The sequence below is a fragment of the Podarcis pityusensis genome (genome assembly GCF_964106645.2).
Source record: "Podarcis pityusensis genome assembly, chromosome: 15".
In the NCBI taxonomy this organism is placed as follows: Eukaryota; Metazoa; Chordata; class Lepidosauria; order Squamata; family Lacertidae; genus Podarcis; species Podarcis pityusensis.
The window spans coordinates 15,018,023-15,043,249 of record NC_138040.1 but is presented as its reverse complement, the minus strand read 5'-3'; the positions used below and the strand labels follow the sequence as shown (position 1 = coordinate 15,043,249).

At 47.7% G+C, this 25,227-nt stretch overlaps 2 protein-coding genes and 1 long non-coding RNA gene across 6 annotated transcripts in view; 1 reads left to right on the top strand and 2 right to left on the bottom strand.

Moving 5' to 3' along the window:
* Nucleotides 1–5,427, bottom strand: part of MTMR4 (myotubularin related protein 4) — a 48,931-nt gene extending 43,504 nt beyond the window's left edge. Inside the window, exon 1 of the mRNA XM_080983994.1 lies at nt 5,328–5,427. The gene's annotated coding sequence lies outside the window, so the exon portion shown is untranslated. The remainder of the gene's footprint in view (nt 1–5,327) is intronic.
* A 1,843-nt stretch (nt 5,428–7,270) lies between these two features.
* Nucleotides 7,271–21,197, bottom strand: LOC308464591 (caspase-1-like). Of its 3 annotated transcripts, none has more exons than XM_080984027.1 (9): nt 20,816–21,197; nt 19,447–19,719; nt 17,560–17,705; nt 17,114–17,287; nt 15,655–15,946; nt 14,550–14,702; nt 13,755–13,864; nt 13,347–13,446; nt 7,271–11,727 (listed from the first exon to the last, which is right to left on the bottom strand). In XM_080984027.1, the coding sequence occupies exons 1-8, from the start codon at nt 20,820–20,822 to the stop codon at nt 13,354–13,356; spliced, it is 1,248 nt and encodes a 415-aa protein (XP_080840153.1). In that variant the 5' UTR covers nt 20,823–21,197; the 3' UTR covers nt 7,271–11,727; nt 13,347–13,353. The 3 variants fall into 3 exon arrangements, with proteins under 3 accessions (XP_080840153.1, XP_080840152.1, XP_080840154.1); XM_080984026.1 differs by having other exon boundaries at nt 7,271–12,637; nt 20,816–21,081; XM_080984028.1 differs by having other exon boundaries at nt 7,271–12,637; nt 15,712–15,946; nt 20,816–21,075.
* On the top strand, nt 12,598–25,175 carry LOC308464605. Of its 2 annotated transcripts, XR_013980103.1 has the most exons (3): nt 12,598–12,730; nt 24,268–24,411; nt 24,948–25,175. It is a non-coding gene; the product is annotated as an uncharacterized lncRNA (long non-coding RNA). The 2 variants fall into 2 exon arrangements; XR_013980104.1 differs by lacking the exons at nt 24,268–24,411; nt 24,948–25,175 and adding an exon at nt 14,849–15,286 and having other exon boundaries at nt 12,604–12,730.
* Nucleotides 25,176–25,227: the final 52 nt, after the last annotated feature.

Here is a 25,227-nt window from a genome sequence, read left to right as displayed (position 1 = left end):
ATGGAATACTGGGCCAACTTTAGCTGCTGTAGAGAAACAGGCATACTCATCATATCAACAGGCGATGGCACAGTAAAAAGAAATTTAGAGGCCCCACTGAACATCTGATTCACCAAAAAGCTATTCTCAAGCTGAAGCATGTCCACAAGAGTCACCTGTATCAATCAGGAATTGGCTCCAGATGACCAGGAAGTGAAAACTTAAGACTTACAAACTGGAAGAGACATGCCCCTTTTTTCCTTTCAAGTTTTCAATATGCTATGAATGATTTCCAGTGGTTGGTGGGCAGCTGGGCAAGTAGCTTTCGCAGGGTCATTTGCTCGGCCACTTAAAGAATATTAGTGAACCATTTGTAATATGAAGGAAGATTGGCTATGTTTCCTTCAAGAAGATTCCATGAAGACACAATCACTAAGGGTGGATATGAAAACCACAATAGATAAAATAGACATGTCCTTCTCTTTCTCTTTTCCTTCTGGAATGTTTGTGTTGCGTATATCTTATCTTCTAATTGTGTTTGATTGCTTTTAACATATGAATTGTAAGCTGCTTGGGGCAATTCATGTGAGCTGGAAAAACAGCCTAAATTATCAAAGCGTAGAAGATGAATTTTATTTGAGAGGGAATTTCAAACTTTCAAGTGTTTAAAATAATGTAAAAAAAAATTGCACACAAGCCTCATTTCGTGTACAACCCTGGATCTTGGTTGAACATCCAGATTCAATAACAGAACATGTGAAGTAAGAAGGAGTGCCACTGCAAGCACAGGCTTTCCACTTACCAATTAATAATCACAATCATGCACACACATCCATCAGGGATTAGGACAAGAGCTGCACAGAAGCATACCAAGAGACAAACATCCTCTCCAGATGTTCTGGTGCCCAGCTCATTTCAATCTGCTGGATTTAACCTTTAAAGCCCCAACAGTTTGGGAACAAGTTACCTGAAAGATTGTCTCCTCCCACATCTATCCACCCATACTTTTTCTCTGAGCACCCCATTAGATGAGGAAGTGTGATGGGTGGCTACTGGAGAAAGGGTCTTTTCAGTGGTGGTGCCACATTCCACAATGTCCTCCCAGGAATGCTCTCCTGGCACCCATGCTATGATCCTTTTTTGCACCAGGTTAAGTCCTTTTTATTTTTCTGGGCATTTTAAACTGATATTTTAGTGCATTCTAATACTCTTTATAAAGTTTGTTACTCGTGGCTTTAATTCTATTTTTTATTTTGATTATTTGTTTGCTTGTGAAGTCCCCCCCCCCCGCTGCCCCCGTCCCCACACACAAACCACCATGACTTGTAGAATGTATTGTTCACCATCCAGATAAATTATCTGGGTGGGATAAATGGTGCAAGTAAATAAATAAATAAATAAATAAATAAATAAATAAATAACAGCACAGCCTGACAGCTAGACAAGATAGGGTGGACGGTGTCAATAAATAGTGATGTTGGGATAAGGAAGTCAGGCGGCAGTGAAGGATCTGGTAAGGCAAGATCAGGATTATTCAGAAGGTTTTGCTAAGAAACTGGAAACTGAAACAAAGTCTTTAAATGTAGAATACATTACGGTGTGTGAGAGAGTATGTTACAGCAAAAACACAAAACAGATCTTTTGTGGCAAAAATGTTACTGGAATAGAGCAGACTTCATCAGATGCATGTGAATTGCCTACTCAGGACCTTCCAGTCTACCAGTTCTATAATTCTCATAATAAAAGGTCATCCCTGAACGATAATAAGAACCCTTTCCCTCATAAACGCAAGAAATACAGCTAGCCCCAGGCACATATCTGTGTTTAGAGGCAAGGATTCCACTGTGTCGTTTCCAAGCACTTCACATTTTAGAAAATAAGCACAGAGTTCTGCATACACCCACACAGAGTCAGACCCCACCCTAGAATCTGTTTTGAACGCTATGGAATCAGACCTGGAACGCACGAAGTAAAAGCTGCCAGAGTGATAGCAAAAGCACCCCGAAGAATATGAAGCAATTTCCCTGAATCATCACTGAGCAGGCAACCATACAAACCCCACGTCCCTCATGCCTGGGGGACCGTGGGCATGTGGCCCGACCAGCTACCACTGATTTTAGAAATTAAACTCATACTCACAGACACATACTCTGAAGGCCTTGGCCTCTCCCTTTAATGTTGTAGCTCAATCCAAGAGTGTATTAAATGGCAGAGTGAAAGTGGAAGCACCTCACAGTGTGTACAGTGTATCCCTCCCACACAGCTGCATCTAGGATTGAGGAAGGAAAGGGGGAGGGAGTGCTTTCAAGTCCTCTCCTTTTGGAAAGTGAGCACCCAGTGCACCCTCATCACACCACAGGGCCTTCATTAAGCCACAGATAATTTGCACCAGTAAGGGTGAGTGTGTGTCACAGTTTACCTGCACAAGGGTACAAGGGTAGGGGGTACTGCTGAGTGTTGGAAGTAGAAGGTCCCAGATTCATCCCCCAAGATTTCCAGTTAGAAGGTATCAGGGAGGAGATGATGTAAAAGACTCAGTCCAAAACTGCCAGACAACAGCAGCAGACACTATCGGGTGAGACAGAGCGCTGCTCTGGTATCAGCTAGCTTCCTGTAACATTACAGCATCAGCTCAACCCTACAACAAGTGAAAAGAAGTCTCTGGGTGCATGCAGAATGTAGATATTGGTTGTTCCTTATACTCCTGTTTGTACTTGCACCATGAAGCATTTCTTCTTGAAATGAAAGGTGTGTGTGTGTGTGTGTGTGTGTAGTAATATTATCAGTAATAGGAGCGATTATGGTCCCCATCACTTCAGACAGCAAATGTGGGGAGCTCACATTGCCAACTACTCCTTCATGCACAAACTAACATCATCCCCTGGAAAAAGGAGGCATTTACCCTGACACACTAGCTTTCTTTTTCATCTTTTCAGCTGTAAGCAGCAGCACTAAACACAGTGGGGCTGCCTTCTGAGTAAACATCCTTAGAACTGCCATTTAAATGTTTTCTGTTCAATTAAATCTGCCTAAATTTGCATACAAATAAAATAACGGTTTAGAACAACAACAAACCCCCATTGTTTTTAAACAGTGGAGTGCAAATAATCATATCACAACAGGCCTTCGCTTCTCTGAGGGAAAAATGTTTCTTTCTGAAAAAGACATCAGCAAGCTTCACACAAACATTAAGGAAAATTATTTTAAAAAGTTAACTATTTAAAAGTGTGGCCTAGTTAACTGGGACTCAGTCGAATGTTTTCTCAATGGATTGCTTAAAGACTGATCACCTAAAACTTGTAGTCCTAACCAAAAGCTACTATTTTACATTGCAAAACTGCCTTGAGCATCCTGAGTGTGAGAGTTAACATATTTAAATGTATGGGGCGTGGGGGTGAGGAAGACCAAACAATGGAACCCATGCCTGCTTGGCAAAACACCTTCTCCCTCCATCTTGGGGCTTACTCAGAATTCTGTGTGCCATGGACATGGTGTAGCTTCTAGGACCAAAAGAGACATGAGCTCTACTTGCTTTAAGAAATAACCTTATGGCAGGGGTAGGAAGCCTTTGGCCCTCCAGATGCTGCTGGACTACAGTTCTCAACAGCCCCCACTCTTGGCCATGCTGGCTGGGGGTGATATGGAGGGCCACAGATGTCCCCCACCCCAGTGTTACCTCCAAACTCAGAGAACCCCCATGGGTTATTTTTTTGAATGTTTGCACCCCTTTCAGCTGGGAGCCAAACCAATCCTAAGCTTGGAGACCAAATAATCCCAGACTGTGAATCCATCTGCTAAATTTGCTTTCACCCTCTGCACCCAAGCACCCACTCCAAGTGGTATTTGGGGCAAGAGTGGCAGGGGTTATGGACATAGCTGTCAACGTTTCCCATTTTTAAAGGGAAATTCCCTTATTCCGAATAGGATTCCTCGCAAGAAAAGGGAAAAGTTGACAGCTATGGTTATGGGCCATTAAAAGCAAAGTATAGCCAGACATTTCCAAAGAACATGGGGCAACATCTCTCCCCAAGATGCTGGGCTTTCTGCTTTCTGCTCCTTCTATCCCATGATGTTGGAATAGTGCCCAGGACAGGCAGAGTCCCTGGAGCTGGGACACTTGGAGATCTGGGGCCTGGCATTGGTGGCATTCTAGAACCAACAGGCAAATGTCTCTGTATGTATATCAGCCTTTGCCAACCTAGTGTTCTCAAGACTTTTTTTTACTACAACTCCCATCAGCCTCAGCCAACACAGCCATGTGATGATGGGGCTGATGGGAGCAAGGCCGCTCAGGCTGAGGCTGATGGAAGTTGGAGTCCAAAACATCTGGAGGGCACATCAGGCTGCCATAAGGTTGAGTCATATGAGAATCGGTTTTCCTTTTAACTGATCACTGAATGGACAGGGACAGGGACCATCTGTGACCCTCCAGGCTTCCCATTTGGGGTATCTGGTTGGCTGCTGTGGAAAACAGGATGCTGGATTAAAGCGACACCCTTTGGCCTGATCCAGACACAGGCTCTTCTGATGTTCTTGGGCTGCAGCTCCCATCACCCTTAATCACTGCCCTATGCTGGCTGCAGAGGGTCGGGAGTCCAGAAACCTCCCTTGGAAAAGGATAGCTACAGTTGCTCCTTACAAACTGACAAGAGAAGAGTTGGCTGGGGGGAGTACTCTGCATGTGCTTAGAGGAAAGGGATATAACCAGTTTAGTAGGAGGATGAGAGAGAGAAAATGAGAAATCGTTCTGCACATGCTGGGGGTGCTGGGAGAAATCACTCTGCACATGCTCAGAGTAAGGACAACAGAGCCTTCCTAGAAACAGGTAGTAGGCCTGTTGAGGGGTAAGAGGGAGAGAAATCACTCGGCACATGGTCAGAGTGAGGGGGCTGCAGATGCATCTTAAGAAACTGCCAGTGCAAACGTTGGTGGATGGAGAAATCACTCTGCCCATGCTCTAAGGGAGGGGAAATGTAGCCCGTTTCGCAGGAGGACGAAGCCTACTGTGCCGACCAGCACTTCCGCACACACGCACGCCCCTTGAGCATGTGCAGAGGGCAGAAGTGGGCGGGGCTTAAGAGGGGGGCTCCCAGGGAGAGGCGTGGCCTGGCGCGGGTGTGGAGGTGTGTGTGTGTGTATGTGGAGGCCCCTCCCTCCCTCCGTGCCCACTGGCGGCAGGCGGCGCTGGGGCTGGGCCTCCTCCTACGCCTGAGGCGCGGCCTGCTGCGGGCCTGCTGCGATCTTTGCACCCGGCCCGCCTACCCCGTGGGCCAGCTGCGACTGAGGGGCCGGGGCGGGCGGTTCAGGGCGGGGCCGGGGCGGGGGCGCGACGGCGGGGGTCTCCTCACCTGCGCTCCTCCCTCCCGACGGCGCTGCTCCCACCTCAGCTGCCGCCGCGCGCCGCTCCCGCCCACCGGCCTCGCAGCGCCCCCTCCCGCCACGCAGCCAATCAGCGAACGCCGTGAAGGGCCAATCCCGAGGCACGCGCTCGCCCCGCCTTGAGGGAGAGGGCGGGCGCTTCGCGGCGCGCAAGGCCCCGATTGGCCCGCCCCTCCCGTCGATCGACCCTTGCGCAGCTCTCCGCCCTCCCTGCCTCCTTGCCTGGCATAAGAGAGGGGGAGGGACGCGCAGGAATGGGAAAGGGCGGGCCGCGGCGGCCAATGAGAAATCACAGCGCGTCCTTCCTGCTGTCCAATGGGGAGCAGGGAAAAAGAGAAAAAGGCGCGCCCACGTCCGTTTTCTGCTCGGCGCTGTCAAAAGAAAGGGAGGAGGAGAAGGAGGAGGAAAGTGAGGCGCCGGCTGATTGGCTGAAACGGGGAGGCGCGCCTGGGAGGCTCTCGGCGGGCAGGCGCTTCCGGAACTATTTTAGCGCCTCCGAGCATTGGCCACGCCCGCTCGCCCTCCTCGCCACGCCCCTGCGACGCCTCCATTTCAGTCCAATCAAAAGACGAGGCGGGGCGCTGCTCTGCCTGGACCAATCGGAGCACGTGGAAGCGTGAGAGTGGCTCTCCCTTTCTCCTTTGTCACCTCTGCCCTCCAGGTGGGGCTCCTCCGTGGGTGGGGCTCGTGCCCTCGTTCATTTGCATATTAATAGGAGGCATGAACCCTGGTGTGAGTTCAGATAACGCAATAGCTGCAGCAATAACAACGGGTATTCAACAATTGTAATAATGATAATTATTTGTTGTTATTATTCTTGCAGGGGGCTGAACTAGATGACCCCTGAGGATCCTTCCAACGCTACACTTCTGTGATTCTATTATTATATTATTACTGTTCTTGTTATTCCAAGCAACTTTCAATATAATTTAAACATAAATTTACAGTATTATAGTATTAACACATACATTTTTTTAAAAATCCCTAGAGAAATCATGTACGTAATTGAAATGATTATGATGATAATGACTGAGGAACTTAATAAGCTAATATTTCATGAATATTAGCCTAGCAAGGGATGGGTGCTTGATGATTTAGCACTTTGCATGCAGATGCTCCCAAATTCATCAGGACAGTTTTGCCTTTCCCCCCCATAACATATATATTCAGTGCTTTTTCCTTGGGGTACACAGGGGTACACATACCCCTAAACATTTTGTGAATATAAGTTTGGCCTCATTGAGGGGCAGTATTTCAATATGAGTAGGTAAATGAGAGTACCCCTAAACATTTTTTAAGAAAAAAAGCACTATATATTTATTGACAAAACAAAGGCAATCTTCAGGTTGTATCTCTTGTTAGTCAGACACAGAGTAGATCCACTGAAATTATGATACATGGCTAATTTTGATCCATTAATTTCAGTGGCTCTACTCTAAGTGGGGATAATTTCAATTCAGTGTGAATTAAAAGGCAAACCAACCTAAGTCACAGTTTCCAAGAAATACATCAACCGAAATATGACCAGCCTTTGAAATCTGCACTTTTCTGAACTCTAAAAATTAGGGCTGACCTCCATCTAGATTTGGGGCAGGATCTGGGTCTATGCATTTGAATTAAGGCAACATAACCAAATTTTGCATGATGGTTCCTGAGCTCAAGGAGCAGAATGTTGTCAATTTTTGGATACAGTTGGGTGCCATTTTGAATCAAGATGGTGGAGCAAAACCTGCACTTTTTTAGGGGGAGTGTCCTCAGACCTCCTAGGTGCCCCTGTATACATACTAGTGCTTATCCCACTGCATTCAACATGGTGTTGCATGCGACCCCAATCTCTGAGCAGTGAGTGTTCAGGAGTTCCAGGTGCTGGACCAGAGTTCAATTTCCTTGTGATGATGGTTGGTAGAGACTATTTTGAGGATATATGGTTTTATTTACACATATATACAACCAGAGCATGGAGCGGCTAACAGCATTAACACCCCCAACAGATCCATTAGTTAAAGCTTTGGATCCAGGACAAAGCAAGCATGTCTCTGTGTCTTCAGCTTCCAGCCTGCTTCCAGCTTAGCTCACACACCCCACACTGGCTATTGTTCTACTTAGCAGCTAGGTGAGGCAGTGTGTGGCCGGGAGAAGGCCCACCCATTTGTTTTGTGGCACAGAGTAACTTTCTGCAGATGCTAATTGTGATGCTTAACTAGTCAGCCAAAACCCTTACCTAGACATAGGGACTGGTCTGGCAGGCTTGCTCTCCTACATTCTACTACACCAGATACAGGATCCCAAGAACTGGAAGAAATTCAGGGCATCAACAGAAGTATAGCAAGAGAAGTAAAATTGTATCACTCTATTCTGCCATGGTCAGACCACACCTGGAGTCCTGTGTCCAGTTCTGGGCACCACAATGTGCAAAGAATATTGACAAGCTGGGAAATGTGCAGGGGAGGGTGACCAAGATTATGAAGGGTCTGGAAACCAAGTCTTAAGAGGAACGATGAAAAAGCTGCATATGTTTAGCCTGGATAAGAGGAGACTGAGAGGAGATATGATAGCCATCTTCAACTATCTAAAGGGCTGCCACAAGGAAGGTGGAGCAAGCTTATTTTCTCCTTCTCCAGAATAGGACCCAAACTCATGGCTTCAAGTTTGGAGAAAGGAAAATCTCACTAAACATCAGAAAAAACTTTCTGACAGCAAGAAGAATGGATTTCCTCGGAAGATGGTGGACAGTATACTTCATTGGAGGTTTTTAAGCAGAGGTTGGAGGGCCATCTGTCCTAGATGCTTTAGTTGAGATTCCTGCATTGTAGGGGATTGGACTGGATGACTCTTGGTCCCTTCCAGCTCTGCAGTTCTATGATTCTGTGATCCAGACTGACCTTCCAAATTCATAACAATCTGAAGCTCTCCTCTGTTACACCAGCTTTGGAGATGAGCTTGATGAGAACACAGAAAGTGGGGTATTATTGGTAGCATTACCCAGGCAGTTTCTGAAAGAGGGCTATCATCTCTCTCTTGATTTTTGGGGGGTTGACATATAAATTTTTTATTCTGCAGTGCCTTAAATCTGTCAAGGCTGCTGTATTCATAAGGTAAAGGTAAAGGGACCCCTGACTATTAGGTCCAGTCGTGACTGACTCTGGGGTTGCGGCGCTCATCTCGCTTTATTGGCTGAGGGAGCCGGCATTTGTCCGCAGACAGCTTCCAGGTCATGTGGCCAGCATGACTAATCTGCTTCTGGCAAACCAGAGCAGTGCACGGAAATGCCGTTTACCTTCCTGCCGGAGCGGTACCTATTTATCTACTTGCACTTATTGGCGTGCTTTTGAACTGCTAGGTTGGCAGGAGCAGGGACCGAGCAACAAGCGCTCACCCCGTCGCGGGGATTCGAACCACCGACCTTCTGATCGGCAAGTCCTAGGCTCTGTGGATTAACCCACAGCGCCACCTGTGTCCCTGCTGTATTCATAAACAGACCCAATTGTTTCATGCCCCTCTTGCAGCTGTTTTTATACATCCTTAATCACTTTTATCTTATTCTAACTGTATTTTTGTAGGGGAGGATTCTAGAAACCACCTACGAGAGGGGGGCTTTTTTTGAATTGAAATGTGGAACAGACATTTTCTAAAATAAAACATACATTCCATTGCCGGCTAAGCACCTGCCTTTCTTATTTCAGAAACTGAAAATGTTAAGTTTCACCTTCCTCATTCCCATTCCACATTTTGAATTCCTCTTCAGTTCCACGTTGCCTCCTGTTCAGAAGTCCATCGTCCACCACAGGTTTCTAAGTGATGCGAGTTCTCATAAACAATTTTTTTCAAAGTATTGGAATCTTTCGTGAAAAACTGAAGCTTCTTAAAGACATTTAATAACTGGTTATCAATGTAATGAAGACTTAGCAAATCCCCGAATTGTTATAATAATGCGTCCTCATTTCATGAAACTGCAGTTTCTTTGCAGCAAAGTTTCAGCACTGTTAGTTTGGCAGTGATAATTATATGGCAACAGCCTGGCCAGGAACATGAAGAAATTGGTGGGATATGCCTTATGTTGTTAGAACGCCTCCAGTTCATTTTGCTCCTGGATAAAATAATTAGCAAAGCATGCTCGATTTATTCCCATACTTTTGAGAGGCCTTCTGAAATAGTTCCATACACAAAAAATACATTTTAAAATCATTTTTCCTGGTTAAAATGGTAGGTAGAATCACAGAAATTTACTCCTAAGGGTCATCATCCAGCCCCCCGCAACACAGGAAATCACAGCTCAAGCAGATTGTCTAATCCTGTGCTATGGACATCCCTAGACTTGGGAGTCTTCTACTGCATTTAAAGGGGTGTTGGGATTGTCTCCCTTTAGATATGTGGCTGAATGAAAAATGATATGAAATGAACCCTGAAGAGAGACAATTCAGCAAACCTGCAGACGGAACAGCAGGTGCCTCAAAGTTCTGAATAAACAAGATTGGCCCAGGGTCAAAGTGGGTGGGTTGCCGTGGTAACAATGATTTGCCCTCCATTGTGACATCTCTCACTTCTCCCTTAAAAGCCACTAACTACAGGTGTCCATTGTGTGTCTACAGGTGTCTACTTAACAAGAGTAGAAGCAGGGAAATTAAGGAGAAGTCTCTTGGAATAATCTTGGAAGCTGCTAAGGGATGAACTAACTTGTCCACATGTCCTTCTCTTGTTGCAGTTGTGCCACAGCTCTTCAAGGCTTTTCCGGAACCTGAGGTCAGTACTGGGGAAAACAAAAGAGTAGGGATTGGATCCCTCAGACCCGCTGCCCGTGGTCTTTGCCCCCAATTCTGCAATCTCTGATGCGGAGAAGCCCTCACCTCACTATGAACTGTCAGTCTGACTTCTGCCATGGCTTTTCTTGGTCTGGATAATCAGGAACTGTCAAGCAGCTGTTCAGAGGGGCGTCCGGAGCATAGAAAGCTCAGAATAACTGGCTGCCAAGGCAATTCTAATGAGTGCAAAGTTGTGTAAGTTACCCTCACCCTCACGGTGAGGTGGGTGGGAGGGCCAGGGATGGGATTTGGGGAACATTTTGTGAGTCTGTCTGAAACAAGGACATAGGGAATGGAATTGCCCATTTCTGTGGAAAGCAAAGCCGGGAGTTTGGAGTTGGGACCTTCCTCCTGAAGCTGAAGAGGCAACGGTTTAGTGAGCAGGAAGAGGCTGTGGCAGAGAGCAGTTCAGACCCTGAGGATGAAGCAGAGGCTGGAGAGGAGAGAGGTAAAGAGGTAGCTGAAGAATCTAGGGAGTCTCCCTCTCCTGTTGCAACCAGCTCCCCTCCCCGCTGGTCTCCCAGAACATGGAGAGGAATGAAAAGAGCAGAGCAAAGATAGGCAGGATGGAGGAGCCTCAGGTTGCTGGGGAAGGACCTAGGGAGGAGACTTAAGAGAGTGCGGGGAAGTGCCCGCAACTGCCTCAATGCAGCAAGACCTACTGGGAAAGGTTGCTGTGATCACTAGGCCTGCACTGTTTTGGTTTCTTTGAATAAAGAGTTAACTTCACTGTCACTGGGCTGACCTATCTCTGGCTCCTGACACAAGCAAAAAGAAAATCTGAGCAGGGACACCACCACTGAAAGAATCACCAACTAGCCATGACATAGCTTCTCCGTAAGTCAGCCTGATATTGACATCGCTTCTGTCTCCATAGCTGAGATATGGGAACCCGACCTGGTCAAAAGGATCACAATTAACTTGTGAGGCGATTTCTAAAACAGGCAGCAAGGCAAGGAGGTCCTTATGGATATAAGGGGACAGTCTAGATCTGTGTCACGTGACAGAAGGCCCAGAGCCGGATCTGGGTTCTATGATGGACTTGTAACATTAGGAACCACATCAAAAATGCTTTCTCAAAACCCAGTAAGTGTTTCACACTCCCACAATGAATGTTTGAGGGTCACTCTCTCGTTGCAGCCCTACCAACTTTGAGAATAGGATCGCAGTGGCTCCACCACAATTATCTAAGGTGCTTTCCACTAGAGGACAAGTCTCTTCCCCTGCAACAACTCTGGAAAGAGGTGGCAATGGAAGGATAAGAGGGAAAGGGGGAAGAATATGCATTTATTTTGGATCATGTGCATGGGAAGTAGGAGATTCTGGCACAGGAAAAGCAGGTTCACTGATCATCGTGTTACAATATTCTTTAAAAAAAAATATTTGCGAAGCAATTCTGTCAGAGGTAGTATGTCTCTGAATAATACCAGTTGCTGGGAATCACAAGTGAGAAGAGTGTGGCTGCTGCAGTTATCTCCAGCTTTGGGGCTTCCCAGAAAAGACATCTGGTTGGTTGTGGGTGCTGGGCTAGTCCCTTTGGTCTGATTCAGCTGCATGGCTCTTCTTCAATCTGTGAGGAGGGATGAGAAGAGGTGGCATCTCTCAAGTGCAGAGAGAGATCATGATCATGATCAAGGATGTGCCGCAATAAGAGAGTTGGGAGGTGGAAGGAAGGTGTTCGAAGATGAGGTTAAGCAATGCTGCAGTCAGAACTTGCAAATACAGTCAAACCTCGGTTTTCGGACGTCTTGGCTGCCAAACACTTTAGAAGCTGAACGCCGAAAACTCATAAGTGAATGCTTCATGTCAGGGAATTGCCATCGGCTCAGGAGCAAGAGGGGAAAAGGCGGATGGATTACAGAGAGCCCCCAAAGATCGTGGGAAGCAGCACTTCCTCAGCGGAGGAAGGAAGCCACGCCTCTAGTGGGGAGGAGAGGCAGGGCTTGGAGGATGCAAGGCGGTGCCAGGACACCTTGCCTGAGCAAAGCGGGGAGGAGGGAGGTCCCCCTTTACCCAGGCCTTCCTTGCGCAGAAGGCTTTCGCGCAGAGAGGGGAGGCGTAGGGTGGGGGTCAAGAGACTACTCTGCTGGGGAAGATTTAAGGACCGCCCACGCTCAGATTCTGCCAGTGAATGAGCAAGACATGGAATAGAGGTGCTCTTGCATTCTAAAGGTTTTTACTACAAATAAGAAAGCTTTAGAACAGACTATTGAGGCATATTGCTTGATTGCTCTTGAGCAACCACCCGATACCTCTAACACTTCCATTTTCAAATGCTCCTCAGAAGTCAAACAGCTTCTGAGACGCATTTTTCAATTTTCCCCACTGAACTTGCTGGCAGCCCTTCGATCCTTGGTTTTTGAACATTTCAGAAGTCAAACGGATTTCCGGAACGGATTACGTTTGAAAACCGAGGTTCCACTGTATATGATTGTCCACAGCAGCCGGGAGGGACTCAGTTCAGAATGCTACCCCTTCGCCTGCAGGAGAGAGAAGAAAAGGAAATTGAGGAACGCCTCCTGATGTTCTGCAGCCATTCTCCACAATAATACAGAAGGCTCAACATTTGTCAGGTGATTCCAGGTGCTCAGCAGCCCTGTGTGGTTACAACAACCCTGCAAAGTAGGCCAGTGTTATATCCTCCCATGGGGACTCCTGAGACTGAGATAGGGGGGCTTGGCTAAATATACCAAATGATGTCAGGGCAGAGACTGGAACTGGGGACCCCCTGCTATGTAGCGCACTGCACAATCCTAACCAGGCCCACTCAGATGTTAGTCCTTTTGAATACAGTGAGTCTTGCTCCTAGGTAAATAGGGTCAGGAAGACAGCCTTTGCCTCTTCGCTACACTACAGAAATGTTTCTTACTTGGTTTTATTCAGTTCTACATTTATACCCCACCATTCCTCCAAGGCATACAAAGTTCTCCCCATTTTAGTCCCACAACAACCCTGAGAGGTAGGTTAGGCTAAGTAAGAGACAGCAACTGGCCCAAGGTCACCCAGTGAGCTTCTTGGTGGAGTGGGGATTTGAACCCGGATCTCCCAGGTCCAGAACAAACACTCTAACCACTACACCATACTGGCTAATAAGCCTCCAGACTTGCCTGTCCCTCACACTGTTCCCCAACACACACACACACACACCTGGCAAATCCAGTTAGGAAGAGGGAGAGCAGAGGCACTTACTCAAGTTTTAGTGCCCCGGGAAAAGGTAGAGCTTTTTGGTCAGGGTGGTTCGGTCCTTGGAGGGCATCTGGCACGGGTTTTTTTCAAAGGACTGCATGACCTGCAATGCAGAGGAGGAGAGAGTTCACAGCAGGTCATTCCCCCACCCCAAAAAATAATAATTAAGAAATGAAAAGGGGGGGGGGATAGTATCCCTGTCCAGCTGGAGAAAGGACTAGCTCCTAGAACTTCCATGCACTCTTGCAAAAAGACTAGTTTATTTATTTTCCATTAAATAAGGCTGGCTGGAAAATAAGAATTAAGAAAGGCGGAAGCAACATCAGAGCTTTGCTCTCTGGCTTGAGCCCTGCAGAAGGGAGCTTTGCCTCGCCTGGGGTCAGAGCAGGACACAACCTTAGGAGGGCGTACCTTTCTGAAGATCTCTTCCAGGTTGCAGTTCCAGGCATGTTTCTTGATATCTTTGATCAGCTGCGTGATGAAGAGAGATCCAGTTTGGGGGCTTCTCCAGGATACATTATCTGGAGAGGAAACATGAAAGTATGATGCTTAGGGCTAGATGAATCTCTGAACTGTTGGTTTATCTCAGTTCCTCATTTTTCTAAGAGTAGTCAGCCGGCAACTCAGGGCGGCTAATGCTAACACAGCATCTGAGGCTGACCAGGGCAGCTTATCCAGTTGCCAATGAACAGGGCTAGATGATGACTTGCAACCAGTTTACCTACAAAATCACCTTACCCCATTATCTGCCCACTCCACTGCTTTGATCGATGGAACTGGCACTGTTAGAGAAGCGCTACTTGTTTTCCCTTTGTAATACTTGTTTTCCCTTTGTAATACTTGTAATACTTGTTTTCCCTTTGTAAAAAGTTGATCTTTTAGTATGGCAGCACCTCCACTTTGGAACTCCCTGCCTCTTGATAATCAGGCAAGCGCCTTTACTGTACTTTTTTTGGCACCCGCTAAAAACATTTTTGTTTGGACAAATCTACCCAGGTGTTTAGTAAGCTGATGCGGGGCTTCATCTGTTTTTTAGTCTATTGCTATTTTAACTCTTCAAAAGTATTTAAGTTATTGTTCTTAATTTTTCTTCTTGGTAATTGTATTGTTTTGTATTCTTTGTAAACCTCTGTGAGAGGTGATGGTGTTTTTCAAACAAGCAGTGTATTTATGAAACTAAAAAAGAAGACCACAAGATCTGCTTGCCTGGGGTTGTGGAATAGAGGCAGATGAAGTCGCTTTCCACGTGTACTTTGTGAATGGCATCGCTCTCAAAGTCTTCTTCCTGCCACTGGACAGGGCTGAGGGGGGTGGCCGAAGGTGTTGCTGAGTCGCTCACAAATGCAAATCCTTTATTCGCTGGGGAAACAAAAGGAAAGAGCCTCTGTCAGGACTCTACAGTACCCCTCTTTTCTGGAATCATCATCACCTGTTGCTCAAACTTCATAGGGAAACCTGAGGTCATCTCCCAGTGTTTTCCATGTTCTGACCAAACTTCTTTCCAGACCTGGTCTTCTGAGGCGAACCACAAAACGGTGCTCTCCCCACCAGGGAAAAAAAAGGGGGAGTAAAGTTCTACGTCAGTAACGGGGAGCGGGAGGAAAACAGCAGTGCCTCCTATTCACCAAAAGGCTGCTGTGGAGGCGGCATGGGGGGTGCTGCCAAGGAAGGGGGCAGACCCAGTCTCCAAGGAGCCAGCTGCAATTGTCCTTGGCGCACTGCGACAGCAGCAGCGGACGATACATTCCCTGGAGGCCGGATCAGCTGTCCCTGTGGATCCTGCCACCCAAGGCAGCCATTTCATCTCGCCTCATGGGCAGACCAGCCCTGTCAGCAGTTTATTTGTGACAGAATGCAATTGCGGGGTTGGCTTGTGCAGCGTGGAACACTGCTAAGGTCCTGAAGGGCTGCTGTGCCTTTAATCAAAAGCTTCCTGCTTGCTGGTTTTGCGCATTAATTTTCCTGTTGTAGTGAAATGGTGCTATTTATTCTGGAAATTAATTAAATCCAGTTAATACAGGCCCCTACTCCCCACATTACTGCATGTGGAAACTGACTAATTCAGGGGCAATTCTTTTGATCCTGTTGACCAGGACCCAATAAAACAGCCAGTGCCCCTAAACAGAATTGGTCTGCTAGAGAAAACATGCTGCTGTCCCATCAACCCCAGTCTGCCCTCAGCCAACCACCTTCCTCCTGGCCGCCAATCAGGGACTGGCTCTGCTCATTATTGCCTCTGGCTCCCTCTACTGTTGGGCTCCCTACCTTCCACCCAACCAGTCCCAAAGACCACCACTACTTCCTGCTTAACCTTGCGCTACATCCCAGGCAGGCGGAGGGAATCCTGGGTTCAACACCCACCACGTACCGCCACGGCAGGCCTGGATGATGATGACCTTGGGCTTCCCCCTCAGAGCCGGGCAGTTCTTGTTGTTGAAGGTGGAGAAGACAGTGTCCACGGAGAGGATATCTGGACATGAGTCCTCATTCTTCACCCCACACAGGCCTTCCCGGAGGCCGTGAGACATAAGCACCACAAAGGTGCTGTCGGAGGTCTTGTGTTCCTCCTGGGCTGCGAAGCTCTTTAAGCGCTCGGCCATGTCCTGCAAGCAGAGAGAAGGGGGTGTTGGGTCGGCAGCAAAAGGGCAGCTTGCTTAGCTAAAAGGGAAGAAGAGGGGCAGCTTCTACTCCCCGAAACCCCCCCCCCATGTCCAGGGAAGTGACCAAGGCTGCCTTGCAGATTTGCTTGGCTCCAACTCTCAGCAGTTGGGAGTGAGATAATATCTTTAATGCACCACACTGATCATCCCTGCCTTATGTCTGAAGTAAAGGTGGGATTGAAAATTTATTCCTTTATTTATCTGTATGTTTTCGATATCTCCCCCCCCCCTTTCCTCCAAAGAGTTCAAAGCGGCACACATGCCCCCATTTTATCCTCACAACAACCCTGCGAGGCAGATTAGGCTGAGAAGCAGTGACTGACCCCTAAGGTCACCCAGTGAGCTACAAGGCCAAATGGGGATTTGAACCCTGGTTCTCCCCCAGGTCCAACACTCTAACCACTACACCACACTGCCAGGATTTAAGCACAGGGAACCTAATGTGCTTATTCTACTATGTTTATCCTGCATTGAACAGGGGGTTGGACTGAGTGGTATCTAAGGTACTTTCCAGCTCTGTGACATACTAGAATATATTAATAGAATATATACAGTGGAACCTTGGTTTTCGATCGTAATCCATTCCGGAAGACTGTTCAACTTCTGAAATGTTCGAAAACCGAGGATCAATGGGCGGCCAGCAAAATCCATTGAAACTGGAGAAACACACCTCGGAAGCCATTCGACTTCTGAGGCACATTCGAAAACAGAAGGAATCACTTCCGGGTTTTCGGCATTCGGGTTCCGAAACGCTTGAAAACCAAGGTTCCACTGTATTACAAAGCTTTTTCTGCATCTCAGTTCTGGCTGCTCTGCGTATCACCACAAGGTTTCTGACTCCGTCGGGCTTCAGGGTTTGTGTCTCTGTGTGTGTAGGAACGAAACTGCTGTGCTATTTGGTTGTTATAAAATGTTTGGCTTCTGTTTTGGAGGCTGTTTTGAGCAGGAATTTCAGGGAGTTTCCAGGAAGGAAGTTTGATGGCTAAAGGGAAATGAAACCTAAAGATTGAAAGGGAAGAGGCTTCCGGGGTAAAGAGAAGGTTAACAGGCTTTTTGGAGGATGGAAACTGAAAGCGCCTTGGAAAACTCCCCACCACCACAACCACCTACTTGTGAGCATAAGTTGGTCTCGGTTTCCACTCTGTATCCCAGTCCTTCCAGGAGAAGCTTCATCTGGGCCAGATCCACCTCGGCTCCTTCCCTTTTGCTACAGTGTTCAAAATCAATGTTGCAGATGACCAAGGCCAGTCGGGTGCGTGTCTCTTTGTCCTTGATCGGGTAGATCTGCCAGGGAAGAAAAGTCAGGCTCACTGAAATCTGGGTTAAGGAGCCTTATCACACTTCTAGCTAGGCCAAAGCACTCAAGAGGGGCACAGAGCAGGGCTGGTGAGAGGAGGGGCCTGGGGAGAGTCTGAGGCCTTGAGGGCCGCATTCAACTCTCTGGCCTGAGTCCCACAACCTTCACCTTCAGCAAGAGCGCAGGGAGTGAAATGGCACCTGGATTTAGCCAGGTCTGCCCACACCTCATTGTGACTGCGCACTTGGTCCTTCCTCACCTCATCCTTTTCCTCAGCTTGTATTTTCTGAAAGAGGTCCAGGGGGCAAAGCGTGAGCCCATCGCTGGTCTCCTGCAGCTGGGCTGCTTTTGCTGAGGCGGCAGCCCTTGGGCCGACTTCCTGGTGTGGCAAATGAGCCTGTTGCTCTGGGGACAAGAGAAATTTGGGTACCGGGTTAAACCTTTGGATGCTGTTGAGGATCACAGAAAGTATCTGTAAATATTCTGAATTTGGTTACATCATTTGGCTCCTTTTGGAAGGAGAACAGAATGCAATAGTAATTATAATAATATAGATTATAGTAATAGTGATAATAATAATAATCTACTATATACATTTTTAAGTGGCTTGTCTATTTGGCCATCTGTTCTCTATGGATTTGGCCCCCTCTCAAGATATTGCCATCAAACTCTACATCAGAGCTCCTGAGGTGGGAGCTAGGTGGTTTTTGTAAATGTTTGGATCAAGATGGTGGACCACAACACGATTTTTGGTGTGACATTGCCTGGTTTTTGGTTCCAAACGTGTGTGTGTGCGCGTGCGCGGGTGCGTGCGCATGCACGGAGAAAGATAGCAAGCTTTTTTACGTCCAGTCTGAGTATCACCCCCCCCCCCCCACTCTTAAACACCAGGCTGATTTCCCAAGGTTTATTTTCTACCAAAGACTCAGATGGAGCCTCTTCCTGTCAGTGACACTAGAGAGTTTTTTTTTGGGGGGGGGATGCAGAGCTGCTTCCTGCCTCCCATCTGTGGGGGGGGGGGAATAAAAGGGAGTACCTATAGGATGAGACGATGTGTCACAAGCAACTGAAATAGGGAAGACGGCTGCATTTCGTGTGACTGGGACTCGATAGTTCAACAGGTAGAGGTGCATTCCTAAGAGCGAGTAGCTATACAGAAAAGACCACAAGGAAATGTCACTTGTGCTGAGGTTTCCTTTCCACATTGATCATTGGTTTCCCCCACCCCAAAACTGGCCAGACTCATTAAGAAAATTGGGGCAGAGAAGGGACTTGAGGGTGGCTGTAAGGGGGAATGTCTGGCCTTTATCCAAGGCAAGAGAACCAGAACTGCCAGTGGCACCAGCTGCATGAACTGCAGCTTTATGAACTTGTGCGTGAGGTTGCTCTTCCCCTCCTCCCTCCTCCTCTCGTTTTCCTCATGCATCATGCCTTTTTCAATTGGGACCTTGGAAGCGACTCCAAGAGCCTTTTGGACTTCAAGGGTCAGGTATAAATGTCATCATCAAATCAATAAATCAGGTCACACTTTATTTATTATTTAAACAGTGACTCCCAAATGTTTTTGGACCACCACCCCCTTAGTTCCATACACTCATCCCCAATGCCTCCTACCCTATGAAAAGCATTATGCAGGACATCAGTTTACATGACCCACTAGATAATAATGAAATTAAAATGCCAAACAGTAACCACCAATTGCGCATTTATTCAAAATCCAATTAAAGCTATTTAATTAATTCAACAAAATGGGTAAACTTGACCCGGTTGATCCTTTTCAAAGTCTGTTAGTCTCCCCCCTGCTGCCCCCTTGTCTCTTATTGCCCCCCTGGGTAATCCTCTCTCCCTCCAGGGGGCGCCGCCACCCAGTTTGGGAACCACTGGTTTAAACAATGCATTTAAATTGATTTAGCTGGACTGTAGTTCTTAAAATTTAAATATCTGCATAAACAATCCAAGGAGAGAAATCCGTGGCACAGTTGGTTCACGCGTCTGGTTGTTAACCAGAAGGTTGGTGGTTCAAGCCCACCCAGGGATGTCTGTGGGCAAAAAGATTCCTCCATTGCAGGGGGTTGGACTAGATGACCCTCTACAATTCCAACTCTACAATTCTATGAACTGCTAAACTGGTTATTTAAATAAGCACCTGGCAGAGGAACTTGAAGTCTCAGTTCTTCAGCCAAGAAGCTGTCTTGGCACCGGAGGGCCTGGATGAAGATCTGGCTGGCTTTGGGCCCCTTCCTCCTCACGTGGTCAATCAAGATCCTTGCCTGGTCCTGCTTCTTCGTGTTCTCCTTCACCTCATCCGCCTCCTCCTCGTTCAGGACTCTTTCCTGGAGAAGCCTATCTAGGAGCTGGCTGATGAGAGACTTGTTAGCACAGGTCACAAACTCTGCGCGGATTTCCGTCAGCTTCTCATCTGCAAGGAAAATCGGGTCCGAGGTGCAGGAACATAGGAAGTTGTCTTGTACAAAGCGAGACCCATAGGGCCCTCTAGCTCAGTACTGTCTACATTGACCGGCAGCAGCTCCCCAGGGTAAAAAAAACCACCATGCCAGGCTAACTCTCGCAGCCACTGGGCAGGCTTGGGGCACAGAAGGTTCACGGGGCCATGTTGCGCTGCCTGCCCACCTGCGTATGGTCTGGCCCGGCTGGCTGACGCAGCCCTTGGTGGGTGTATCCCCACCACCACCAACGTTGGTTGGGTGGGCATTCAGTGAGGGGGCCCAGGATGCAGTGGCAAGGCCAGGCCAGGCTCCAGGGCCCTGAGACCCCTGGCAGCAGGCAGGGTGGAATCCCTACTGGGGGTGGCGCTGGTTTGCGCCCCCTCCAAATCATGCTATCAGAGCTACAGCCGGCCTGCCCCCTCCCACTATGCCCCTGCTCATGACTCTACATCAACGGCTGATTTTAAAAGTAGGCTGCATTATACTGAATCAGATTGCTGGCCCAGCCAGTTCAGTACTGCCCACCCTGACCAGCTGCAACACCCCAGAAAATATTAGGGGGAAACATGCACTGAAATGCACTTTCATGCAGAGGCTTTTTCCGTTTTTGCTTTGACTTGCAAAATGTATGTGGAAATGGGGTGAGCCAAGACTTGGAGAAATGAGAAAGTGAAAAAAATGACACGTGTGACGCTCCTGTCCCTTCCTAGCAGAGCATCGCCCTCAACGTGTTTCAGGAACACGGGGCAAGGTGCACAAGCAAGAGGAGGTTAACGTTAACACACACAAAGAGAGACAGAGAATGAGGGAGGGAGGGAGGGAAGGAGGGAGGGAGCGCTGTCAGTCCAGGCTGAGAGCAACGCCGCCGTTCGCCAGAAATGGAAAGGAAGGGATCAAGCGGATCAAGATTCCTTCCTGCTGTGAGCATCTTTTGGAGGATGCCGAGGGAGGGAGGGAGGAAGGGGAAGACAAAGCGGAGTCAGCTTGGTCCCCACGCTGCCTCCCTCCATAGTGACCGATCGCCCCTTTTAGCAGAAGGAAAGAGGGGAAAAGTTTGCGCGATCTTACCCGCCATGGCCCCTCAAAGCTCAACCAACACGTGGGGCAGCGCCTCTGCGAGAAGGAACTTCACCTCTTTCTGACCGCGGTTGTGAAAGTAAAACAAAGTCCTGCTAGCAAGGGGCGGGGAAGGGACTGGCCCAGACGAGCGGCTGCCTCCTGGTGGAGGAGAAGCTGGGAAAGCCGGTGACTGAAGCATAGGAACCAGCTCCTGGGACTGAGGTCCCTTCGCCCCCCCTAAAATATTTGACACGCCCCAAGTTGATGGGCATTGCCATTCAAATGTCATGCTTGTGCCGCATCATGTGATTGATTTTGTGGAGCGGGGCTTAGCTCCCCCCCCCCCGATATTTTATTCAAGTTGGCACCCCCGGGCTAAAGCAGACCCGCAGGGAGGTCTCTTCGTGGTCCGGCCTTTCTCTCTAGCCCAGGGGCCAGGCAGTTTCCCGGGCTGCCAAAGCACAAGACGCAGCTGGTGGCAGAGGTACCAACTTGAATAAGATATTGGGCGGGGAGGGGGGAGGTAAGCCCCACTCCACATAATCGATCACATGACGCATTGACGAGCCTTAAGTCCGATGCCAAGCCGGCTCTGAACGCTCGATCTCCAAAAGCACATCCGCATCAGCATGACCCAAACAAGCCCTTTGCTTGCCCAGTCGTGGGACTTGGGATGCTTGCCGCGCAAATAGTTGTGCCCGCCGTACGTTCCGGAAGGAAGAAGCAGGTGATGTGTGTCCCTCTCCCTTTTTACATTTTTAAAATGTGTTTAGATTTGAAACATGCCGTCAGCACAGAGGGAGCGGCAAGGAGAAAGGAGATAAGCATGGACGATAAAGCAGAAGGCAATACATTAGGAAGGGAGTATCTCGGGAACTCAATAATGGAAAGGATGAGAAGTTGAAAATTATTAATATTGCCCACTATAGTGATTTTTACCAGGAAGTAGTAGTTTCAGGTGTTATTTGTTCACAATGCGTTACAAAAGTCCACCAGGTGGCAGCACGGTTCAGTAGTTTAACAGCTCCTTGCAAAACCTTTAAACGTCGAGGGAGTTTTTCCAGATACAGCTACAGTGGTACCTCCGTTTACGAACTTAATGTGTTCCGGAAGTCCGTTCTTAAGCCAAAACCGTTCTTAAGCCGAGGCGCGCTTTCCCTAATGAGGCCTCCTGCCGCCAGTGCCCTTCCACTGTTCGGATTCCGTTCTTAGGCCAAGGTAAAGTTCGCAAACCAGGACACTACTTCCAGTTTTGCGGAGTTCATAAACATAATTGTTCGTAAACAGGACTGTTCTTAAACCGAGGTGCCACTGTATATATAAGGACATGAGAAGAGCTCTTGCTGTACCAGATCAGTGGCCCATATAGCCCAGTATCCTGTTCTTACAGCGGCCTCTTCTGGGAAACCTGCAAACAGGACCCAACCACAAGAGCACTCTCCCCTCCTGCAGTTTCCTGCAACTGGTATTCGGAAGTATTTACTGCATCTGACCATAGAGGCAGAGTATATTGTGGCTTGTGTTTCAGAAGGCAGACCACACAGTCAGTGTGGTGTGTCTCCTGAAGGCAAATGATGATGGGGTGCTGCCTCCTGTCTCCTTGATAGCAACTCCCAGGCCACAAATGTTCCATGGCATAACGGGTATGTCACCCTGTATTTTACTCAATAAGGGGTAAGTCAGGTAAGAAGATTAAGGGTACCATAAAACACCTACATGTAGTTATAGAAAAACATGAGAAAAATCTGAACAGAGAATAATTACTTCCATTAAATATCACCATGTGTGTGCATGTGATCTTGCAAAATATCTGCCAGTGCGTGTGTGTGTGTGTGTGTGTGTGTGAGTGAGAGAGAGAGAGAGAGAGATCTTGCACACACAAGCAGGTATTTTGTAAGATCTCTCTCACACACATGGGCAAATATGCAAGACTTCATACACACACAGAGTGATATTTTGCTTCCTTTAAAACCAAAGAAAAGCTGGACAGATTATAGAGAGATGGGAAAAAATCCAAATGCTTGCCTTTTATGGCACTGAAAAGTGAGTCCAAGGTGCTAATTCCAACAGATGCAGAGAAGGGAAAAACTGGCAGGGAGATTTTCTGCTGCTTTTCCTACCTGATGGAGGCTCAACCAGTGTGGCTCTTGAAAAAGAGATTGAGCACTCAAGAAGCAACGAGGGCAGAATGGTCAGCAGCCAAATGGAGCCGCAACTGTGGAAAGAAGCCCAGTAAGGAACACTGATCTCAGCGAAAATGGCAACTTTAAAGGAAGCAATCAGGGAAAGGGGCAAGCAGCAAGACCCGAGAGCCATGGATTTATTATTGATGTTGTCATTTCTTCTTGGTCAGGAACGCATTGTGGTTTTCCCTACTGGAATAAATGGAAAACATAACCTCATTATATGAATGCTTGCCTAACAAACCATTTCTCAGGAACACATTGTGCTTGGATTGTGGGACCTGCAAACAGCATTAAGGAAAGAGGGCCATAATATAGCATGCCGTGTGCAAGTGATTCCAAGGGTGGGATTGTCCTCTTGTGCCTTGAGAAACTTACTTCAGGAAGCGGATTGCTGATCAGGTTCATGGGAGCTCAGGTGGTGCTTCGTAGATATGAAACGAGAAGGTTCAGCTCTTACTGACTCCAGTGGATCTTTAAGCTTCGAAGGGTTAGAATATGAGAGGGACTCTTGGCAGGAAAGAGCCATGTGCAACATTCCATTTGTCACAACCATGAAGCAAATGGGAAACTGCCATCAATATGGGATTTGGGTCTCTGAAACAGAAGAGTTGTGGGGCACAAGCAGCGGCAACGGTGTACAGTACCCTCACTAAGGTCTTGCAAAAAAACTAATAGCGGTATCTTGGGATTTAAGTTATTTGTTGTTTTACACACTCTTCCTTAAGCAGTAAGAAAATTGTAGCACATTATCTTCTCCAAGTTCCTCAGAACCAGCAAGGGAGAATGGGCAGAGTCTTGCCCATGTTATGCCTTAATAGTTATGAACCCCAAAGGTTCATTCTTGCTTCATTTATGTGGAAAGCATTTTGCCAGGAAAGGTAGATTGTGCAAGAGGGAATTCCTCTCTGCCAAATCCGCACTCACATAAAACATTGTGCAATGTGATAGCAAAGAATCTACCCATTTCCAGCTAAACCCATCTAATGTCTCCATAAACTATCCTTTCAAAGGGTGAGTCTGTCATAGAATCATACAGCCAGCCAGGGAGAATGAGCAGAGTTTTTCTAGCTAAACCCAGTGACGATTTTGGGGTGTGGGTGTGTGTATGGTTTATTCACTTATTTACATCTTCAGTCTGCATGGAGGGAGTCCAGATCTTGCAGCATGGTCATTGCAGGTGGGGCTTGTCCCCCACAGCAGTGCAGCCCTGGAGTCCAAGGCATCTTTCCCACTTCCCAGCACGCCTTGGTAAAGACTCTTTTCCTGTTACTTCAGACTCTGGCTGCAACTGGGCATTTTTACAGGAAAGTGGACACTAAAAGTGAACCAGCTACCAAAGGCATATTCTGTGTACCCAGTCCATCCTGTGCAGAAACAAGAGCATGGATGAGAGGAATGTCTTGATCCTTTTGGAATACAGTAAGCCCACAACTTTCACACATTTAACTTGTGCACATTCAGCTTTATGAGCTTGAAAAAAGTTTTTAAAACAATAAAAAGGGGATGGAAAAGGGACGGGCATCCCTCCATTCCCAGAGGTAGGAAACCTTTCAATACCATCTGCTGGTAATAAGACTTTTAAGTTTTCGGAGTGACAAATCTGGAAGCCTTCTGTTCCAATTTCTCCTCTACCAGAAAGGCACCCAACATGGGGTATACAGGTTTGTTGTCTTCGTAACAGCAGCTATGCAGGACCTTTGGCCCTCCAGATGTTGCTTAACGAAAACTCCCCCCAGCCCCAGCAAGCTGGGCCAATGGCCCAGGTTGACAGGGGTTGCCTGCAGCAACATCTGGAGGGGCAGAGGCTCTCCACAGCTGCCAGTGCCATACAGGGTTGTAGAACCCTCAAGGTCACTTGAGTAAGATGTTGCGCCTTCAGTATTAATGTGGGGAAGAGACTGTGGCAGGTAAGAGAGGCATTTCTAAATTCCTTTTCCTTTTCTCTCTTCTGCCAGCGTCCTCTGTGGCGATCGTTGGCCCTGGCTGCCGCTGTGAACGGGATCATGTTCAGCAGCAGTCTGGAGGCAGCTTCGCTTTACCTCGCCTTTGAACCCCTCCACAGTCACGCCACCCCTTTTCCTTTGAAAAAACCAGCTGCCTTTTCTGCTGGGTGGGTGCCCATCTCCTCCTGTAACTCGGCCAAAGTCCATGGAACAGAAATAAATGCCTATGTGCAACCCCCACTTCTCTCTCCTATTTCTATTACAAGCTCGTTCATCTTGATGGGGGCCACAT

Excerpts from the sequence above, each read along its gene's own strand:
- LOC308464591 (XM_080984027.1), bottom strand. Across the intron at positions 17,706-19,446 it reads ACTTCAAGTTCCTCTGCCAG|AGCAACAGGCTCATTTGCCA; the intron begins GTGCTTATTTAA and ends TCTTGTCCCCAG. Across the intron at positions 15,947-17,113 it reads AGACCAACTTATGCTCACAA|GACATGGCCGAGCGCTTAAA; the intron begins GTAGGTGGTTGT and ends CTCTGCTTGCAG.